Source organism: Octopus sinensis, linkage group LG25 (genome assembly GCF_006345805.1).
Source record: "Octopus sinensis linkage group LG25, ASM634580v1, whole genome shotgun sequence".
Lineage (NCBI taxonomy): Eukaryota > Metazoa > Mollusca > Cephalopoda > Octopoda > Octopodidae > Octopus > Octopus sinensis.
This window is the reverse complement of record NC_043021.1, coordinates 14,016,000-14,038,718: the sequence shown is the minus strand read 5'-3', so window position 1 is coordinate 14,038,718 and position 22,719 is coordinate 14,016,000. Positions and strand designations below refer to the sequence as shown.

Below are 22,719 nucleotides of genomic sequence, written 5' to 3'. Positions count from 1 at the left end.
GGTGATCTCCTATCAAGATAAACAGCACATGGCCTTGCAAGTGGGGCCCAGTTAGAATTTTCTTCTGTTCGAGTAACCCATCCCACTCAAAAGGTCTCTGAATAAGGGTTGTTTAAGGATGTTGAACAAAACACCCATGTTTCCAGAAGTAAATTATTCAAATCCCAAAGAATCCCTCTCAACATATGGCTATGATGCTCTCCCACTACTTCTGCTCATGGTCAGAGATGCACATATCGTCAGCCACTAAGGGACATGGTCAATTGGTTAAGGTCAAACAACTGACAAGCAAATCTGTGGTATTGAGCAGAATATTTGCTGTAGCCCATCTTTTATACCAAGAAAAAACAATGTACATGATAACACTTCCAATCAGTTAAGATCAGAAGCCATGAGAGCCACTGCCTGGTACTGCATCAGGGCATTATTATTATTATTATTTAAGGTGGCAAACTGGGGAAATTGTCAGCAGCATATTGTCCATTTTTACATTCTGCTAGGGTTAACTTTGCCTTTCATCCTTTCAGGGTCGATAAAATAAGTAGCAGTAGAGTACTGGTGTTGATGTAATTGACCCCCCCCCCGCCACCGCCGAAATTGTGCTTCTTGTGCCAAAATTTGAAATCATCATCATCATCATTATTATTACATTCACACATCCACCACAAATAGATGCAGCTTCTTTTGTTTGTTCCTTTTTACTTTTACACTTGTTTGTTTTCTTTTCCTTACATTTTTATCATTTCCTAATTTTTTTTTTCACTTTAAATCCTTTCCTGCAAACACTCAAATGTCGAAAACGACAGAAGTGACCATCAGTATCATTAGTAATTAGCATTATTTTTATAGTAAAGATTGTTTGCCAACATAACATGGCAGTCCTGGTTTAGGACTAATGTTGCTGTAATTTAGCCCCATGTTATGTTGGCAAACAATCTTTACTACAAAGTACTGTTGCTGAATATCTCACATTGTGAGATTTAAAAATAGTAATTTTCTAATCATCATTATTATTATTATTGAATGAGAGCAGTGCATGCAATCAAAGTGACACTGGGGTAAAATATACGAACCCCAGCATACCCATCATGACTACCCGTCTGATAAGGGTACACCAGGAACATGCATCACAACCAAATGTGCGCGACATGGTGATCTCATATCAAGATAAACAGCACATGACCTTGCAGGTAGAGCCCAGTTAGAATTTTCCTCTGGTCGAGTAGCCCATCCTGCTCAAAAGGTCCCTGAATAAGGATTGTTTAAGGATGTTGAATGAACCACCCATGTTTCCAAAGGTGAATTATCCAAACCTCCAAGAATTCCTTTCAACACACGACTATGATGCTCCCCCACTACTTCTGCTTGTGGTCAGAGATGCACATATCGTCAGCCACTAAGGGATATAGTCAACTGGTTACGATCAAACAACTGACAACCAAATCTGTGGTATTGAGCAGAATATTTGCTGTAGCCCATCTTTTATACCAAGACAAATTATTATTATTATTATTATTATCATTATTATTATTATTATATATCTCTCTATCTATCTGGAACAGGAAAGATAAGAATTTCACATCCATACTTGGACGAGAGGTTGCACCAGGATTTGCTACAGAGGATATGTATGATCATGGAGCTTCTTCTCGATATGGTAATAACCCACTGGCTCGCACAGTCAGACTTTCTATATTTACATAACAATCAACTACAACCATTGAGCAAAGGTTATGAGGTATTTTGGCGTTGCTTATTTGGCATGGCTTACCCGACACCAACTTATTTGGCTCGTGGTGTTTTTAGCCTTTCTCTCATTTCAATGTCTCTTTCAGTCTCCTTCTTCTCTCTCTTTCTCTCGTTCTCTGTGTGAACATCTAGCTATGCCTGTATTATGTATGTGCAATGTCTCTCCCTCCTCTCTCTCTCTCTCTCTGTGTTTATGTGTGTAAACATGTAGTTATGTTTATATATGTATGTAATGTGTCTCTCTTCCCTCCTCTCTCTCTTTACCTCCACCCTCTCTCTCTCTGTTTATGTGTATGAGCATCTAGTTATGTTTGCATTTATGTATGTCTCTCTCTCTTTCTCTCCCTTTCTCTCTATGCTTGTGAGTATCTAGTTATCTGTGTGAAATTCTCTCTCTCACTCCCACTCTCTCTTTACCCCTCTCTCTCTCTATCTATGTTAATGTATGTAAGCATCTAGTTAAGCTTGAATATGTAATTTGTCTCTTCCCTCTCTCTCCTCCCCCTCCCTCCCCCTCTCTCTGTATGTATATATTTCTGCATGCACATACATGAGTGTGTGCTTCACTCCAGGGCTAAAACAAGTAGTCATGGTCATCATCATTGTTCGACCGTGGTCGAGACAATGGAATTTACCATGCTACGCCAGACTTCACGGTCCATCATAGCATTAGTCATGGTGATGGTAGTAAGGATCAGATACTGCTCAGGAAGGGACCAAGGAACAGGCTGTCAATGTAGTGTATCACAATTGTCTAACAACCCCTTACCTTTCAGATCACTCTTTACTCTTTTACTCGTTTCAGTCATTTGACTGCGGCCATGCTGGAACACCACCTGTAGTCGAGAAAATCGATGCCGGAACTTATTCTTTGTAAGCCCAGTACTTATTCTATCGGGCTCTTTTTGCCGAACCACTAAGTGACGGGGACGTAAACACACCAGCATCGGTTTTCAAGCGATGGAGGGGGGACAAACACAGACACACAAACATATACACACATATATATATATATATACATATGTTAGACAGGCTTCTTTCAGTTTCCGTCTACCAAATCCACTCACAAGGCATTGGTCGGCCCGAGGCTATAGCAGAAGACACTTGCCCAAGATGCCACGCAGTGGGACTGAACCCGGAACCATGTGGTTGGTAAGCAAGCTACTTACCACACAGCCACTCCTGCGCCTCTGTCAAGTATAATGCTTATTTATCCACATTGCTTTGAATGAATTAATTCATCATCGTGTAATTTTGCGATTCCAATAAATGTGGTCGCTTATTTTTAGAATGGCATTATAGGGTATGTGTCAGATGTCAGATCTGGCCAATTTTAACATTAAATTGGATATGGCCAGTTTAAATATTAAAGGGTTAAAGATAGCCTGCTCATTTGCTGTCATTTATTTAATACAATTTCATTGAACATATTTCCCTCTCAGATTCACCCACTTATTACAATGGTCCTTCAGTTTTCCGTAGCCCTGTAGAACTCAGAATGTTGGGCCTCTAACTAGGCCTTTCATAATACCCTTAAAGCCAGGAACTTTTCAGCACCCCCTTGTGTGTGTGTGTGTAGAAGCATACATACATACACACACACACACATATATATATATATATACAATCATACACACACACACATATATACACAAGCACACACACACACACACACACACACACACACACACACATATATATATATATATATATACACACACACAACCACATACACAAACTGAAAAGTTCTTGGCTTTTGGTAAAAGAAAGTACAGAAGTATCAGTTAAGTATGATTTTATTCAATGCATTCCCCTCTCAGATTCACACACTTATTGTAGTGGCCCTTCAGTAAAAGAACTTGGAAGTTTAGGCCTCCAGTCAGGCCTTTCGCAACACCCTTAAAACCAGGAACTTTTCTGCTACCCCTCATACAACTGACTAATTTCATATCTTCTGTCTCTAACAGGTGGCCTTGCCATTGCTGTACCAGGTGAAATAAGTGGATTATGGGAGGCACACCAGCGATATGGTAAACTGGATTGGAAGGTCCTGTTTCAGCCTGCAATAAAAATGTGTCGTGAAGGTTACCCAGTGTCTCCTGACACTGTGAAATCCCTAAATAGAATCAAAGACTATCTTCAGAATTTTACAGAATTACGGTAATCCTTTATCTTTTATTTTTTAACTGTTTTAATTTTTTGGACTGTGGCGATGCTGGGGTACTGCCTTGAAGGCAGTATTTTTTTGAGTTAGGTACTTTTTCTATTGGTCTCTTTTGACAAATTGCCAGGTTATGGGGACATAAACAAACCAATGCTAGTTGTCAAGAGATGTGGAAGACAAACACTGGCACAAAGACCCACACACACACAAATTTATATATATATATATATATAAACGATGATGATATATGTATATATATATATACATATATATATATATTGCTTTTATTCTTTTGTTTCAGTCATTTGACTGTCGCCATGCTGGAGCACCACCTTTTTAGTCAAAGAAATTGCAGGACTTTTCTATCAGTCCCTTTTGCCAAACTGATAAGTTGCAGGGATATAAATACACCAACATCAGTTGTCAAGCGATGGTGGAGGAGACAAACATACACACAAGCACACACACATTTATATATATATATATATATATATATATATATAATATATTATATATATATATATATACACATGACAGGCTTCTTTCAGTTTCCATCTACCAAATCCACTCACAAGGCTTTGGTTGGCTGGAGGCTGTAATAGAAGACACTTGCCCAAGGTGCCATGCAGTGGGACTGAAACAAGAACCATATGGTTAGGAAGCAAGCTTCTTACCACACATATTACCATATATTGTTGAAATTTTATAAATTTTCAAGAGAACATGAAATAATTCTCTTTCAGAATAGTGTATCTTGAAACACATATATAAAACTACAAATAATAGTCTGTGAATATTGAGTTCAAAAGAACCCTTTTTAAATAGAAAAAGTCATTTTCTATTTTCCAACAAAATTTTTACATATTACATATAGCTTTACACGTACTTTGAGACACACACACACAACAGTTTCCATTTACTAGATTCACTAACAAAGCATCGGTTAACCTGGGGCTATAGCAGAAGACACTTGCCGAAGGTACCATGCAGTTGGACTGAACCCAGAACCATGTGGTTGCAAGGCAAGTTTCTTAGATGCACAGCCATGCTTGCTCTTACAATGAATTTCTTTTAAGAAACAAAAACAAGAAAATAAGACAAAAAAATGTTTGATGTTTTAAATTTTTAATTAATGTGTAATATTTCAATATCAGCCTGTATTACTGGAATGTTGCATTCCTGCATTTACATCATGCTGTGATGTAGAATTCTATAGTGCAAAACCTATTCTCCTAGGAAAGACTTTGTGGTCAGAAGTGTGCTTTTCAACCACGTGGTTTCAGATTCAGTTCTGCTATGTGGCACATTAGGCAAGTGAGCCTTGTGAGCAAATTTGGTAGGCAGAAACTGAAAGAAGCCTATTGTATATACATAGGATAACTTAGCTAGCTGAAACTTCAAAGTTACTGTCAATAATATCCTTGTTTAAGAATAATAAATTTGTACTTTACAAAAGTATAGAGTAACCCTTCATATTAAGGTAAAATTAGTTTTATTATAACTGAATATAAAAACAACCATTAATATATATATATATATATATCATCATCATTTAGCGTCCGCTTTCCATGCTAGCATGGGTTGGACGGTTCAACTGGGGTCTGGGAAGCCAGAAGGCTGCACCAGGCCCAGTCTGATCTGGCAATGTTTCTACGGCTGGATGCCCTTCCTAACGCCAACCACTCCATGAGTGTAGTGGGTGCTTTTTACATGCCACCAGCACGGGGGCCAGGCCAGGCTGGCAACGGCCACGATCGGATGGTGCTTTTTACATATTCAAATTACAATAAATGGAAACAAACAATGTTTGCTTTTAGAAGCGTTGAGATGTATTGTAAGATACAGATAAGGAAATAATTTATTCTCAAATGCAGAAATGCTGCTAGAATAGCAGGAACAGTATAAAACTATCCTGTTCCTTATCTGTATCATATATATTCTAGCTAGTTGTAAAATCTCAAGAGATCAGAGTAGTAACTATACTAACAAGTAAAGTTAATCACCACATTAAAGTGGTTATTCCATTCTACTATCAGGTTAACCCCAGGCAGATCGTCCACCAGCTGGTTATCGGTGCTGAGTTGCACCCTATATATTGCTAACAGGAGGAGTGTTACTTATTTCAGTCATTTGGTTGCGGCCAAGCTGGGGCACCACCTTGAAGGTTTTTCTAGTCAAACAACTCAAACCCCAGGACTTATTTTTTAAGCATAGTCCTTATTCTATCAGTCTCTGTTGTTAAACCACTGTGAGTTCCAGATCTAGCATAGAGAAGGTTCCAGAACATTCCCTAAATTAATGCATTTGCATCTTTATACACATACATGTTTGTCTGTGTGACAGGATTTCAGAGTTGGTTGTTTTTCCTGTCACTAATCTTTACCTGATTTTCAAAAACTTTTTTTATTTTTATTTTTTACTTGTTTCGGTCATGTGACTGTGGCCATGCTGGAGCACCGCCTTTAGTCGATCAAATCGACCCTGGGACTTATTCTTTGTAAGCCTAGTACTTATTTCATCGGTCTCTTTTTTGCCGAACTGCTAAGTTACGGGGACGTAAACACACCAGCATCGGTTGTCAAGCGATGTTGGGGGGACAAACACAGACACACAAACACGCACATACATATATATATATATATATATATATATATACATATATATGACGGGCTTCTTTCAGTTTCCGTCTACCAAATCCACTCACAAGGCTTTGGTCGGCCCGAGGCTATAGTAGAAGACACTTGCCCAAGGTGCCACGCAAGGGATTTTTTGTTTGAAAGTCTTAGAAAGTGCAGAGCAACTGGTCATAATGTCAACAGGAAAGTCAACATCATCACTGTTTTGTTCAAAAGCATGCATGTTTTATATATAAATGTCTTTTTATCTTTTAATCAGGAATTTTCTGTGGAACAACGAGACGAATAACTGGTTCAAAGCAGGGGAGATAATAAAAAACCCGAAACTTGGAGACACACTTGAGAAGATTGCAGAAGGTGGCGTGGATGCTTTCTACGACAGCAAATTGTCGAAGGACATAGTGGCTGACATTAAAGACGGCGGTTAGTTGGTCTGAATTATACTTATTATGGTGATGGTCGAGCTGTTACAATTGAATCTATAGTAATCCAAAGGCTTCAAAATAAACCTAACTAAGATTAAGGTGTTAGTAAGAGCCCAAGCTGATACAGTCAATGGAACGGCCTGCTTGTGAAATTGATGTGCAGGAGTGGCTGTGTGGTAAGCCAACCACATGGTTCCGGGTTCAGTCCCACTGCGTGGCACCTTGGGCAAGTGTCTTCTACAATAGCCTTGGGCCGACCAAAGCCTTGTGAGCGGATTTGGTAGATGGAAACTGAAAGAAGCCCGTCGTATATATGTATGTGTATGTGCATGTATGTTTGTGTCTGTGTTTGTCCCCCCAACATCACTTGACAACCGATGCTGGTGTGTTTACGTCACTGTCACTTAGCGGTTCGGCAAAAGAGACCGATAGAATAAGTACTGGGCTTACAAAGAATAAGTCCCAGGGTCGAGTTGCTCGATTAAAAAAAAAGGCGGTGCTCCAGCATGGCCGCAGTCAAATGACTGAAACAAGTAAAAGAGTAAAGGGCAAGTGGCTGAGTACTCCACAAGCACATGCACCGTTAATGTAGTTTCTCAGGGAGATTCAGCATGACTGAACCTGCAACCATGTGGTTGGGAGGCGAGCTTCTTACCACACACCCACAGCTGCAGTGTTTATACACACACTCACACACAGACACATTCATAAATAAACAATGAGAGATCGGTAGACATGTCTCGCACCACCGCCAGCCCACTGTTCTTCCACCTTATTAAGGGTTGTAGTACCAAATTAAAAACCTGTCTGAACCTGTTAAACATTATAAAAACAGGGAGTATGTCGTCACAAGCAGCTCGATTCTATGTGTGAAATATGCAGAGCCTTAAGGTGTTATACAACCTCTTGACATCTGCACCTACAATAGCTTTCCTGTCTGCTATTCTCATTAAAAAAATGTTGTTTTAGTACAACACCACAGTATATACCTATGTGGTGTGTGTGTATGTGTATGTATATATATATATATATATATATATATATATATTATATATATATATATATATATGCATATATGTGTGTGTATGAGTATGCATGTATATATGTGCATGTGTTTTTGTGTGTGTATGTGTATATATATATATATATATATATATATATATATATATATATATATATATATATATATATGCATATATGTGTGTGTATGAGTATGCATGTATATATGTGCATGTGTTTTTGTGTGTGTATGTGTATATATATATATATATATATATATATCATTGTCATCATTTAACGTCCACTTTCCATGTTAGCATGGGTTGGACAGTTTGACTGAGGACTGGCAAACCAGATGGCTGCACCAGGCTCCAATCTTGATCTGGCAGAGTTTCTACAGCTTGATGCCCTTCCTAATGCCAAACACTCCGAGAGTGTAGTGGGTGCTTTTACGTGCTACCGGCACAAGGGTCACTCAGGTGGTACTGGCAATGGCCACGCTCAAATGGTGCCTTTTATGTACCACTTGCACAGGAGCCAGTCAAGCGGCACTGGCAACAACGTCGCTCTACAGTTGGATGCCCTTCCTAACACCAACCATTCTGTGCATGTGCACACACAGACACACACACATGGATATTTCCTAAAGTTTTTCCTGCTATGTTTCGCATTTATTTTTTTGCCTTTTTTCTATAAACAGGTGGCAACATCACATTAGAAGATTTGAAAAATTACAAAGCCCGAGTAGAGGATGCTGTCAGTTTTACTTTTTCCAGTGGCCACTCGATCTATTCCACCCGACTGCCGTCCAGTGGACCAGTACTGCTCTATATTTTGAATATCCTCGATGGTAAGTGGACTGACTTTCTGGTGAGACAAGAGAAAGATAGATAAAGAATGAGAGAGAGAGAGAGAGAGACTGACTATTTCAATGTAGTGAATGCAATACTTTTTCACTCTTTTACTTGTTTCAGTCATTTGACTGTGGCCATGCTGGAGCACTACTTTTAGTCGAGCAAATCGACCCCAGGACTTATTCTTTGTAAGCCTAGTACTTATTCTATCAGTCTCATTTGCTGAACCGCTAAGTTACGGGGACATAAACACACTAGCATCGGTTGTCAAGCAATGTACGGGGGACAAACACGGACACACACACACACACATATATATATATATATATATATATATATTTACATATATACAACAGTCTTCTTTCAGTCTCCACCTACCAAATTCACTCACAAGGCTTTGGTTGGCCTGAAGCTATAGTAGAAGACACTTGCCCAAGGTGCCACGCAGTGGGACTGAACCCGGAACCATGTGGTTTGTAAGGAAGCTACTTACCACACAGCCACTCCTACACCTGATACTTACCACACAACCACTCCTACGCCTCCATCAATGATACTTTATCATCACCATTATTAAGGTGGTGAACCAGCAGAATCGTTAGCACACTGGGCAAAATGCTTAGCGGCACTTCATCCGTCATTATGCTTTGAGTTCAAATTCCACCAAGGTTGACTTGGCCTTTAATCCTTTTGGGGTTGATAAAATAAGTACCAGTTATACACTGGGGTTGATGGAATCGACTAGTCTCCTGCCCATAAAACTTCAGGTCTTGTGCCTATAGTAGAAAGGATTACTATCACCATTATTATTCTGCCAAAATTGACTTAAACTTTCATCCTCTTGGGGTCAATAAAATAAGTACCAGTTGAGTATTGGAGTCAATGTAACCAACTTACCCCATCTCCTGAAATTTCTGGCCTTGTGCCAAAATTTGAAACCATTAATATAACCATTATTAAGATGGTGAGCCGGCAGAATCATTAGCACACCAAGCAAAATTGCTTAGCAGCATTTCATCTTTACATTCCAGGTTCAAATTCCATTGAGACCGACCTTGCCTTTCATTCTTTTGGGGGCCAATAAAATAGGTGCCAGTTGAGCACTGGAGGGGGGGGTCAATATAATCAACTAGCTCCTTCCCCCAAAATTTTAGGCATTGTACCATCATTATCACTAACCCCATCTCTACATGCATACACTCATGCACATGTAGGTGCAGCTGTGTGGTAAGAAGTTTGCTTCCCAACCACATGGTTTTGGGTTCAGTCCTACTGCATGGCTCTGAGCAAGTATTTTCTGCTATAGCCTCAGGCTAACTGAAGCCTTGTCAGAGAACTTGGTAGAGATTCAAAGAAGCATGTCTTACACACAGACACACACACTCACACGTGTGCGTATCTGGTATTGTTCTTGGCTTGACATGACAGCATGCAATAATTGTAAATGAGTGTCACCTTCATGCAAGCAGTTTCTCAAATTTTGATGGCAGAAGCTGAAAAGAATTCCCTTCTTATGAGTGAGTGAGTGAATGAGTGGGGTGGGCAGGCGGGCATGTATTTCTGTGTCTTTGTTTGCACTCTTCTATGAAAACATGTATGGTTAAGGGGAAAGTATTACCTTGCTTGGTAACAGGTGAGGGTTGGCAACAGGAAGAGTACCTGGTCAAAGAAAACTTGGTCCAGTGAATCATTCATGATCTTTGTAAGTATGGAAAAATGGACATTAAAACAATTGTGTGTGTGTGTGTGTGTGTATTAATTCACATGCATCAACATTTTCTTTGTTTCTTTTAGGTTACAACTACACCATAAACAAAGTCACCAACAAGGACAAGGCCACTGCCTACCATCGTATGATTGAGGCATTCAAGTTTGCCTATGCTGCCAGGTCCAGGATGGGAGATAAGGACTTTGTGGCCAACATGACTGAGGTAATGGGACCCTGTCTCGACTTTCTCATTGCACCTGTAATCTGTACTGCTCACCCCTCACTGTCGACGGTCACCACCACTTAATATACATTTTCTTATGGATTATTGATTTGCCCAAAGGCCCTTCATATTAGTGTTTCATAAAAATGAAAAATGCAAACCATACTTCAATAGCAACAGGAAGTGCAGGTTGTGCCTGGCTGAAAAGCGAGCAATTTTAAAGGGTACTCAACACCTGGATATTTACCTGAATAGCAGGAGTGAGGTGTTTAATCCTTGCCCACATGAAAGGAAGTACATCCTATTGTACCTGCGTACCCCACCATGACTGCAACCACAAGTCCCCAGCCTTGACCTTCCAACAATGCCCTTGGGCCTGGCAAAGAGTTTGACCAAAGCGCACAGCAGTACACGCATGTACACACACGCACACCCCTATATAAAGTGGTCACGCCACAAAACAGACTGTCTCCCACCACCCCCAACATGTATCCCTTCACACACATATAAACCCCTCCCATTCACACATTACACACCGCATGCTAACATAGAAGACCCCCATGACCTTAACCAATACAGAAGGAAAACAGACCAACAAATGCAACTATATACCTACGCACCTGGAAAAAATTATGCATGACACCACTACACATACCACACACCCCATCCCCACAGGAGCATCGCACTTAATAACACACACCTTTCCCCACAAACACTTCAACTCTTACCAGCTTCACAGCGTACCCAACCGAAGGACATAACTTCTAACCTAATCCTCTGGCCCTTTTTTTGTTTCACTACCTTTTTCACAGCAACGGCAAATCAGTTGTGTTAATCCACCTCCAACAATAGAGAGCAGTCGCCATATTCCCTTCCATATCGGATAACTCTGACGAGAATAAGGTTATATATTCAGATTGTGACCTAACACTCCACTGTATTCCTAGTGCAAAACTGATAGGTAAGATCAGCCGTGATGGACATATAATACTGTACATTTCGAATAATATACCCACTCTATTGACAGATATACAAGCGCATCTTCTCCCTGACTTATGGTCTCTTAGATGACTCACGCATGTATGTGTGGCTGTGTGTGTGTGTGTGTGTGGGGCTGTGTGGTAAGAAGCTTGATTCCCAACCACATGGTTCCAGGTTCAGTCCCGCTACATGACACCTTGAGCAAGTGTCTTCTATAGTCTTGGCCCAACCAAAGCCTTGTGAGTAGATTTGGTAGACGGAAATTGAAAAAAGCCCATCATACATACATATATATATATCTATCCAAGTATTTTGAACTATTCGGTATGCGGTTAATTTTATACAATTTTTCATTGGCTATATATATATATATATCACGTGATCACTTGACCAACCAGTCCATCAGATGTAGTTACACATCGCTGGTCACAATGCATTCACATTGTTTTAGCCTTTGAATGACGCCACCCCGCTGGCTAAGCGAGCAGGCCAACAGAAGAAAGAGTGGGAGAAAGAGTAGTGAAAGAGTACAGCAGGGATCACCACCCCCTGCCGGAGCCTCGTGGAGCTTTTAGGTGTTTTCGCTCAATAAACACTCACAACGCCCAGTCTGGGAATCGAAACCGCGATCCTACGACCACGAGTCCACTGCCCTAACCACTGGACCATTGAAAGCCACATATATATATATATACATATATATATTAGGTTGTTCAGAAAGTTCTGAGCATTTTTAAGCTAAATCTTTTAATGCTTCATTGAACACACCTGAAAGGTAACTCAGTCAAAACTTGACATTGCTTCAAGGGATAGTGCATCTCTTCTTTATTCCTGACTAAAATTAGTTCCAGTTACCCTTTATTGACATTTGAACTGGATAACTAAAAATTTATATTCGCTTTTTAAAAAAGGAGAAAATGCTGCAAAGACTTGCAAAAACATTTGTGCAGCTTATGGTGATGATACTGAAGGGGAATCAACTGTTCGAAGGTGGTTTGCAAAATTTAAAGCGAGAGAGTTTAGCTTGGAAGATAACAGTTGCAGTGGAAGGCTTTCAAAATTGGATGAAGAGGTTTTCAAGGCAAAAACCAAAGAAGACTCAAATGTCATAACTAGAGTACTTGCAGAGGACTTGGAAGTCTCTAAAAGTAGTTTGTGTAAGAATCCCCCAAAACAGCAACCGAAAATGAATATTCATGCCAAAAAAAGCTATGCTTTGTATTTGGTGGGATCATAAAGGAATTATTTATTATGAACTTCTTCCACAAAACCAGACCATCAATTCTGATGCATACTAACATCAGCTGGCTAATTTGAACCCCCAAAAATCAAAGAATTGAGGCTGGAGCTTGCCAACAGGAATGGGGTAGTGTTCCAACAAGACAATGCCCGGCCACATGTGTCTTTGGCTGCCCAAACAAAGTTACATGACTTGGCTGGGATCTCCTACCCCACCCACCATATCCTCCTGATATTGCACCATCCAACTACCACTTGTCTTTGTCTCTACAGAATATGTATATATATGTATGTATGTACATGTATTTGTCTTTGTGTCAACGTTTGTCCCCCACCATCACTTGACATCACTTGATATATTTGTGTATTTACAGACCCGTAGGTTAGCAGTTTGGCAAAAGACGTTGATAGGACAAATACTAGGTTTACAAAGAATAAGTCCTAGGGGTACTTTCTTCAACTAAAAAACCCTTTAAGGCAGTGCTCCAGCATGATCACAGTCAAATGACTGAAATAAGTAAAACAGAATATATATATATATATATATATATATATATATATATAGAATACACACACACACACATGTATATATATATATGATCAAACTGACCTCCAAAGAGGCAGGTATTGGTCTGTGTCTGCAAGACATTACAGTATGTAGTAAAATCTAAGGAAAGCTTGTTCACGTATGCAGCTCAAGTGGTCCTGCATTCTTGATCGGTTGCAGCCAGTATTCTTAGGGAATGTAAAATTCTGCTGTCTCCCTTTAATTTCTTTCCTTTCAACCCCTCCCCGAAGGACAGTGTTCAAAACAATGAATTTTTCTCTCCTCGCAACAAGTTCACCATACTCATTTTATCACCTTCATACATAGGTATATATATGTATGCATGTACCTGGACATGGTCATGTGCACACAACTGCGTATGTACAGGTCTTTCTTTCTCTTCCACTAACAGCTTGTACGGAACATAACAGATCGAAGTTATGGCGATGAAATTCGGAGTCGCATCAATGACTCAAGGACATTTAACTATTCCTATTACGGTCCGGCATTCACAATCCGTGACTATATTGGAACTTCGCATCTCTGTCTTCTGGGGCCCAGTGGTGATGCTGTCTCCATAACAAGCACAGTCAACTCATAGTAAGTAATTATTAGTAATTATTACATTGGCATTCTGAGTACATGTCTAAATGCTTGTGTCTGTGTGTATATATGACTACTGTAATCCTGTAGTGTGTGTGTGTGTGTGTGTGTGTGTGGTTGGTGATAGCTTTGATCAATCCAAACTTAATTACTGAATTATAAACAAAAACACTTTCAGGCATTGCGTACAAAATAAATGGTATAGAAGCTTGTCAAATGGACTCTAACAGTACTTCAAAGGACCAGCATTGACACAGGGGAATGTTAATAATGTGACTAATTGTGTGTGTGTATGTATTTATTTTTGTGAGGTTAAGAAATTTGCTTCCCTTTTGGGTTTAGCTGCACTGCTTGACACCTTCGCTCTTCCACAATAGCTCCAAGCTAACCAAAGCTTTGTGAGTGAATTTCATTGACGGAAACTGAAAGAAGCCATGTGGGTGTGGGTGTGTGTGGGTATGTGTGTATGCGAGGGAGCTGATGATGGAGCTATGTTGGATTGTTAGTATAGCTGTTATTGTACGTGCAGAATAGTTTTGTAACACATCTATGTGATATATATTTATATAACACTTGCTGTAAATAAAATCAAGAGTACATAGTGTTCCGTTAATTAATAAGTTAAAAACCATAACAGATGCACAAACAAATGGAAAACACACACAGGAAGTCACCAACTAACACTTCATCATTTATCAGCCAGAGGGTCAAACGCAATTTTGCACCTTATGATAATATTAATTCCCTTCTGGTGGTGCTAGCAACAAGAGGCTGCTGGGAGGGACCAAACATAACAGAACGAGAACAAACAAGAAATGGATAAATGTGATTCAAGATGAGACCATTAATGGACGTACGAGGGACAAAGACAAAATAAATAAACAGAATAAGGCCTGAGGGCCAGACAGAAATGAAAGTATGGATAACACTAAGAGGAAAATCCTAAAGGACTAGAAACAGAAGGGCAACAGACAGTGAAATAGCTTGAAGTGGAAGACAAGAGAAAATACGACCAGTTGCTTCAGCAGTCAGCGTGAGAAAGAACAGGAAAAAGAGTAAAAGAAGAAAGGATGATCATGGGTCACATGTCAGTAATAGGAGGGGAAATTGTGGTAGAGGGCAGAGAAGGAATGGTGCATGTGTGTGTATACACACACACACAGCAGTAGTGTATAGTAAGTATTACTGTACTGAGCAACAATATATACTGAACTGTTATATATATATATATATATATACTCAAAATAAGCAACAAGAATGACTCCGGTAATTTGGTACAATCGTTTCGTACTACATCATTTTATTAAATGTTGTAAGTATTACAACAGTTTTAAAATGCTGAGCACTCATCAGCCAATTATAGAGGTTTTCCATTAATACGAAAATTTTGCCACTTGATATGAAAATTTTTGTATTAATTGGAAAACCTCTATAATTAGCTGATGAGTGCTCAGCATTTTAAAACTGTTGTAATACTTACAACATTTAATAAAATGATGTAGTTCGAACCAATCGTACCAAATTACCGGAGTCATTCTTGTTGCTTATTTTGATTATAATCACCGCACGGATTTATATGGATAACACCATACAGAATTCTGGTGCATCTAAATTAAGTACCATATTCATTTGAATCTAAATTTTTGCTGAACTTATATATATTCTATTTTCTGTATCAATTGTTTCTACTATATATATATATATATATATATATATATATATAGTAGAAACAATTGATACAGAAAATAGAATATACTGAAAACTTTATTTATCTCATCGGTCATTCACATCCTGCACTGCTCTCTCATTGGTGGGTAACTATACAATGAATTCCAATGTACTCCACAGTGCAAAGGCATCTCTGCAAGTGATATAACTTGGTTTCTTGTTACATAATTGACATTTTGCCCTAAGCTTATCTAGAGTATGTTGATAGTAGTCGTATCTGAAATGCATTGTGGAGGAATGGTACATCATCATCATCATCGTTTAACGTCTGCTTTCCATGCTAGCATGGGTTGGACGATTTGACTGAGGTCTGGTGAACCAGATGGCTGTACCAGACTCCAATCTGATCTGGCAGAGTTTCTACAGCTGGATGCCCTTTCTAACGCCAACCACTCCGAGAGTGTAGTGGGTGCTATTATGTGCCACCAGCACAAGGGCCAGTCAGGCAGTACTGGCAACAGCCACACTCAAGTGGTGCTTTTTATGTGCCACGTGCACAGGAGCCAGTCCAGCAGCACTGGCAACAACCTTGCTTGAATGTTTTTTCACATGCCACCAGTACAAGTGCCAGTAAGGCGACACAGGTAACAATCACGCTCGAATGGTGTTTTTTACGTGCCCATCATCCTTTATCATTCATTATCTTTCATCATCTTCTCATCTCATTTCTTTCACTTTCCTATCTTCCCTTTCTTCTTTCTAGTTTCGGTTCCAAAGTGTTGGGCAAACGTACTGGAATTGTCTTCAATGATGAGATGGATGACTTCTCCACTCCAAATAAAACAAATGAGTTTGGAATTCCTTCATCAAAAACCAACTACATTGTCCCAGGCAAGATGCCTATGTCCTCAATGTCACCATCGATCATTGTTGATCAAAAGGGGGATGTCGTAAGCGTCCTTGGTGCTTCTGGTGGAAGTCGTATAACAACAGGCACCGCATACGTAAGTCACTGGATCTTTTTGTTATTTATCTTCTACTTGTTCCAGTCACAGCATGACTGAGGTCATGCTGTGGCACCATCTTGAAGGGTTAGGGTTAGTCAAATATATCAACCCCAGTACTTATTTTCAACCTGATACTTATTATATTGGCTTCTTTGGCCAAATTGCTAAGGGGATGTAAACAAACCAACACATTGTCAAGCAATTGCAGACAACAAACACTAACACACACACACATAAGTGTGTATATATGTGCGTTATATATATATATTTAAATAATGAGGGAGATAAATTGAATATTAATTTAATTAATATCAATTTAAAACCAGTAGCCTAGCATACAAAAATCTGAAAAATCAGAGAAAATTCCAATACATGTGTATATTTAAAGAGCTAAAAACCACTATGTGGTCAGCCATATGCTAGAAGTAGATCACCTACAATCAAACTACAAAGAAAAGAATGTTCTCTAGAGAAAAATTCAGCAGACACCAGAACAATATGCAGGCAAGACAGATGAAAATTACATAAAAACAAGAATTAATCACAGACCGGCAGTTTCACCTATTAATGAATAAATCACTTACATAATCCCTTTGTCCATAGGGCTCGTCAGTACGATCGTTCCACAAGCAATATAATTTGTAAAACTAACCACCAGTTTTCTGTATAAAAACAGACATGTGCTTAGTTCCACCGATTACATTGGGGTTAATTTCAAATGTCTGAGTTCTGGTGCGCTAAATTCCGGAAACAAAATCTGCAGTAAATAATTTACTGCAGTTAATGCTGCCTATTAGAGAACATATCTATTTTAACATTTAAATAATGAGCGAGATAAATTGAATATTAATTTAATTTATATCAATTTAAAACCAGTAGCCTAGCATACAAAAATCTGAAAAATCAGAGAAAATTCTAATACATGTGTATATTTAAAGGGCTAAAAACCACTATGTGGTCAGCCATATGCTAAAAGTAGATCACCTACGATCAAACTACAAAGAAAAGGCAAGGAATCTAGTGCTCTTAGCTTAGTTTTTCCTAAGCTAAGATTGGAACAATCTCGAGTATAACCAGCTGAAATTGCAAAGATAATCTGGAACTCGACTGAGGAAAGAAAACTCTGAATGACCCATCCTTGTTTTCTTTGTATCATCTGTCTGGATGTTTTGCGTTCTTGTCCCATTTTTGTATTTTTTTATACATAAAAATATAGCAGTGTACATACACTTTGGTCTCTCATATATATACATATATCTGTAAATGTAATATGTGACAATTATTCGGTAGCCATGATAAAACTCAGAGTTTTATTATGGCTACCGAATAATTGTCACATATTACATTTGCTTATAAATTCCTCTATTTACATAATATCGAGGTCTCTTTCTTTCTTTTCCTGTTGTACCATTTTTATCAATATATATATATATATATATATATATATATATATATATGATTGTGCAAGTATGTACATATGATATTTATTTCCTCCACACCTTTTATCTAACCCTATCTCATGCTTGTTTCAGGTCTTTGCTGAATCAATGTGGTTCAATAAATCAATAGCAGAGAGTATTAGTTTCCCACGACTACATCATCAGTTGATCCCACAATACATAGAAATGGAGAAGAATTTCCCCCAGGTGAGTATCTTCTGCTGCCTTGTTGCTTGTTCTTGTAGCTTTTTAACAGAGGGAGATGACAAATACTTGATCCTAAGTATTGCTGCACCATGATCTGGGTAGGATGTCAAGGGGAGAAGCAGGGGGTGAGGTAAATCTATTTCATCATTTTGTGGATTCCAGTCCAATGCCTTGCTAGGAAAAAAGTGCTGGTGCCACATAAAAAAGCATCCAGAACACTCTGTAAAGTGCTTTGTGTTAGGAAGGGCATCCAGCTGTGGAAACCATGCCAAAACAGATGGCTGGAGCCTGGTGCAGCCCCTCCAGCTTACCAGCTCCTGTTCAACCATCCAACCCATGCCAGCATGGAAAAAGTAAATGTTAAATGATGATGATGGGGAAGAGGAGGATGTTAAAAAAATTATGGTGGTTGTAGTGATGGTGACAATGATGATGGTGCTGATGATGATGTTGACAATAATGGTGGTGGTGATGATGATAACAGTGATGTGATAGTGGTAGTGATGATGATGATGGTATCTTGTTGCTTGTGATAGTAGTGAAGGCATGTGGCTTAATGGTTAGGGTATTTGGCCCATGGTCATAAGGTCATGAGTTTGATTCCTGGTGGCACATTGTGTCCTTGAGCAAGACACTTTATTTCAAGTTCCTCCAGTCCACTCAGCTGGCAAAAATTAGTAGCAGCTGTATTTCAGAGAGCTAGCCCTGTCACATTCTGTGTCACATTGAATCTCCCTGAGATCTACGTTAAGGGTATATGTGTCTGTGGAGTGCTCGGCCACATTAATTTCGTGAACAGGCTGTTCCTCTGATCAGATCAACTGGAACACTCATCGTCATAACCAATGGTATGCTAGGTAGTGATGGTAATGGTGGCTGTGGTGGTGGTTGGAATGATAGATGTGGCAGTGGTGATGGTGGTAGTAGCAATGATGGTGATGATTGTAACCGTAACACTATTTCTACTTCCAGGACATCACAAAGAAACTGAAAGAGATGGGGCACAACGTAACTGTGTTAGATATGGCCAAAAGCCGTGTGCAAGGCATACTGGTCAAAGACAAGATATATGCAGCAGCTGACCGACGCAAATGTGGCTCCGTAGATGGATGGTAACTGCAATAGCCATCTCTTTTGGTGCCTCCATGTATGATCATCTTCTCGTACCTCCTCCTCCACATTCTTCCCCTCCTGATTCAACATATTCTTTTTCTCATCTGCTCCTCCTCTCTCTTGTTCTTCATACATCCCCCCCTCTTCATTACTTTTATCTTTCTTTCTGACTCACCTCATTCATCTCTTTCCTGTATAATTCTATCACTCACCCCACTTTCTTCCCACCTCTCTCTCTCTCTCTCTCACACACACACACACACACACCACACACACACACACACACACACAGGTATAAAATTGATTCTCTGGAGTCTGATCCTAAAGTTTTCCCACGTTACTGATTATTTTCTCTTACCAGTGGTGGTCACCTTCGTCAACACACTCTAAATTAAACAAATATTAAGTTTCCTTAGATAATTAAATAAAATACAGGTACCTATTTGTATATATCAAGGGTTCTCAACCATTTTTTTATCTATGGACCCCTGTGATTACTATTTTAATCTGGTGGACACCCCTAGACATTCAATGTTTAAAAACTAGTTTTAGAGAAACCACTTTCAAAATTCCTATCGTGTTTTTTGCACATTAAGTTGTTTAGGTTGAACTGTGCAAAATGTTAGAGAAAGAAACCTGTTTCAAGCAATACATACCAATACACACATCTAAAGCTAATTTTTTCAAGAGCCCTTAAATTATTATTGTGGATCCTCAATTTACTATTTTGTTGCATAGACTCCCAAAATATTATATGGGCCCCAGTTGAAAACCACTGGTATAAATGATAAAAGTTTATCAAGACTACTGTGCAAGGCACTGAGACACAGGGTTGACTAGTTAACCAGTCTGGTGGGTGTAGGAATTTGAAGTTCCTACTTATAAATTAGTATGGAAGGCATGAAGTTCTAGAAAATCAGTGTTGCACCTTCAACTTTTTATATCCAAAAGGTACATACTGTTATTTATAGCTTAAGGTTCAATTCCAAGAAAGAATTATTTCATGATTTTGAAAGCTTATAAATTCCTATGATGTCAACAATATATACATATATATATATATATATATATAATATATATATATATATATATATATATGTATACACACACACATAGTGGAAACTCGATTTACGAATTGGATTTGTTCCTGAGGGCCATTTGTCACCTGGAATGTTTGTAAGCTGGGACTATTTCTCCCATGGGAAATTCAAGAGGAGCCATGGTGAATTTATGCAGGGATATGTACTGAGGAAAAGCAAGGCAGCAACTGACGCTCTTCCACTGATGCTTCCCTGCTTGTTGCCCACCATTGTTGCCAGCTTGTGTGTTTGTTACTCAAGATACCATTTGTTACCCCAAGATATTTAATGTTTTAAAAAATTGTTCATTAGCCAATATGTCTGTGATGAGAGGTGTTCGTAAACTGAGGTTCCCCTGTACATGTGTGTGCATATGTCCCTTCTCTCTCTTTCACACACACACACACTCAGCCATTCTTTACCCTTTCGCTCTTCTCTAATTCTTTCAAAAACTCTAAAACCAAGATGCCTTACTAACTGTCCAGCAGTGCTAACTACTACGAGTTTAAATTCCAAGGCACAATTTAACAAAATGGTTAACTCCTGTGACACCGTTTTTTTACACTTTACAACATTTTGCAAAAGGCTCTTCTCCAAGTTTGCCAAAAAACAAAAAAAAAAACAAAAAAAATGCAGATTATTTTAATCCATTTGAAGCTGGTTTTGTGTAGTATTTTTTTTTTTATTTGTATATTTTTATGCTATTCCATCATTCCTTTGAAATATTTTCATTAATGCCCTCGATATTAAATTTCCATGGAAATTACTGAAATATGTGAGGACTTCTATAATGATATTACATTGGACCCTTGGTGCATTGTCAGTCATGTTTCTGTTTGCAGATAAAACAATATCCAATTCATGTTCTACTCCTGACAAAGAATCTTTTGAAAATGTGTTTAAAATATATTTTAGATATTTTATCTTTAAGAAAAATATCACAGCTGCTATAAACACACAGTGCTACTCCACCCCTCTCCTTAGCTCTCATTGACACTTGCTGCCCCCTTGGGGGTTCACATTGTCCCCAGAAGGGTGATAATATTAAGGTTAAGATCCACTGGTTAACATCTTCAGTGTCCTGTTCCCTTATTCTTCTGACTATGAACGTGTATTTATTGTACATAGGTTGTACAATGTGTTATGTTCACTGTGCATTGATGAACATCAATTGGTATACTATACATAAGTTTCATAATGTTAACTGTGTCATGTTATGCTGTGTAGTATTACACCATGTGTCTGTGGACATCAGTTGGTATACATGTTACAAAATTCACACAGCATCATGTTATGTTCAGTGTTTTGTTCACCATGCCTTCTAGGACATCACTTAGTGTACATATAAGCAAAATGTTCATGGTATCATATTAAGATCACAGTGTCCAGTTACAGTTTTATGAACCTCTTATTTTTGTTGTTTTTCTTTTGTTCTTTAGCTTCAGATCAGACTGGTGATCTATGATCAAGGTATTTCTGTTATGACTATCAGGTCAGATGTGTGTGTGTGTATTATTATTATTATTATTATTACTATCATTATTACCTCAAGGTGGTGAGTTGGCAGAGTTGTTAGCACACTGGACAAAATGCTTAGTAGTATTTCGCCTGTCGCTACATTGTGAGTTCAAATTTCACCAAGGTTGACTTTGCCTTTCACCCTTTCGGGGTTGATAAATTAAGTACCAGTGAAACAGTAATCAACTAGTCCATTCTCCCGCCAAATTTCAGGCCTTGTGTCTTTATTAGGAAGGATTATTATTATCATTATTCAACATTTGGTAGTTTCAGGCAAATTTCCAAAGCATCACCTGCATGTTGCTGGGCTGTGTACAGCATTGTGGGTTTTAATTTTTATTTCCGACAACCTAAGAAACCACATTTATATGAGTCACCACCACAATATTCGATACAGATTTGTATTTGCTATATATTTTTATAGAGTACTTTTGCATCTGAATTGTAAAAACCAATGTTTTCCTAATTCTGTGTGCATATGTGAGAGACAGAGAGAGTATGAGTGTAATCATGACATTTCTAATTCCAGTTTCTATTATATATATAGCACCCTCTGTCAC

At 38.7% G+C, this 22,719-nt stretch overlaps 1 protein-coding gene across 6 annotated transcripts in view; it reads left to right on the top strand.

The window, feature by feature from the left end:
* The window catches only part of LOC115224234 (glutathione hydrolase 1 proenzyme-like), a 165,201-nt gene extending 145,214 nt beyond the window's left edge, over window positions 1-19,987 (top strand). For all 6 annotated transcript variants that reach the window (XM_036513452.1, XM_036513453.1, XM_036513451.1 and 3 more), the window contains 9 exons: window positions 1,563-1,657; window positions 3,717-3,909; window positions 6,809-6,972; window positions 8,674-8,823; window positions 10,622-10,758; window positions 13,938-14,125; window positions 16,560-16,800; window positions 18,336-18,449; window positions 19,422-19,987. In XM_036513452.1, coding sequence (XP_036369345.1) covers window positions 1,563-1,657; window positions 3,717-3,909; window positions 6,809-6,972; window positions 8,674-8,823; window positions 10,622-10,758; window positions 13,938-14,125; window positions 16,560-16,800; window positions 18,336-18,449; window positions 19,422-19,565 — 1,426 coding nt within the window. In that variant the 3' untranslated portion in view covers window positions 19,566-19,987. The remainder of the gene's footprint in view (window positions 1-1,562; window positions 1,658-3,716; window positions 3,910-6,808; window positions 6,973-8,673; window positions 8,824-10,621; window positions 10,759-13,937; window positions 14,126-16,559; window positions 16,801-18,335; window positions 18,450-19,421) is intronic.
* The last annotated feature ends 2,732 nt before the right edge of the window (window positions 19,988-22,719 follow it).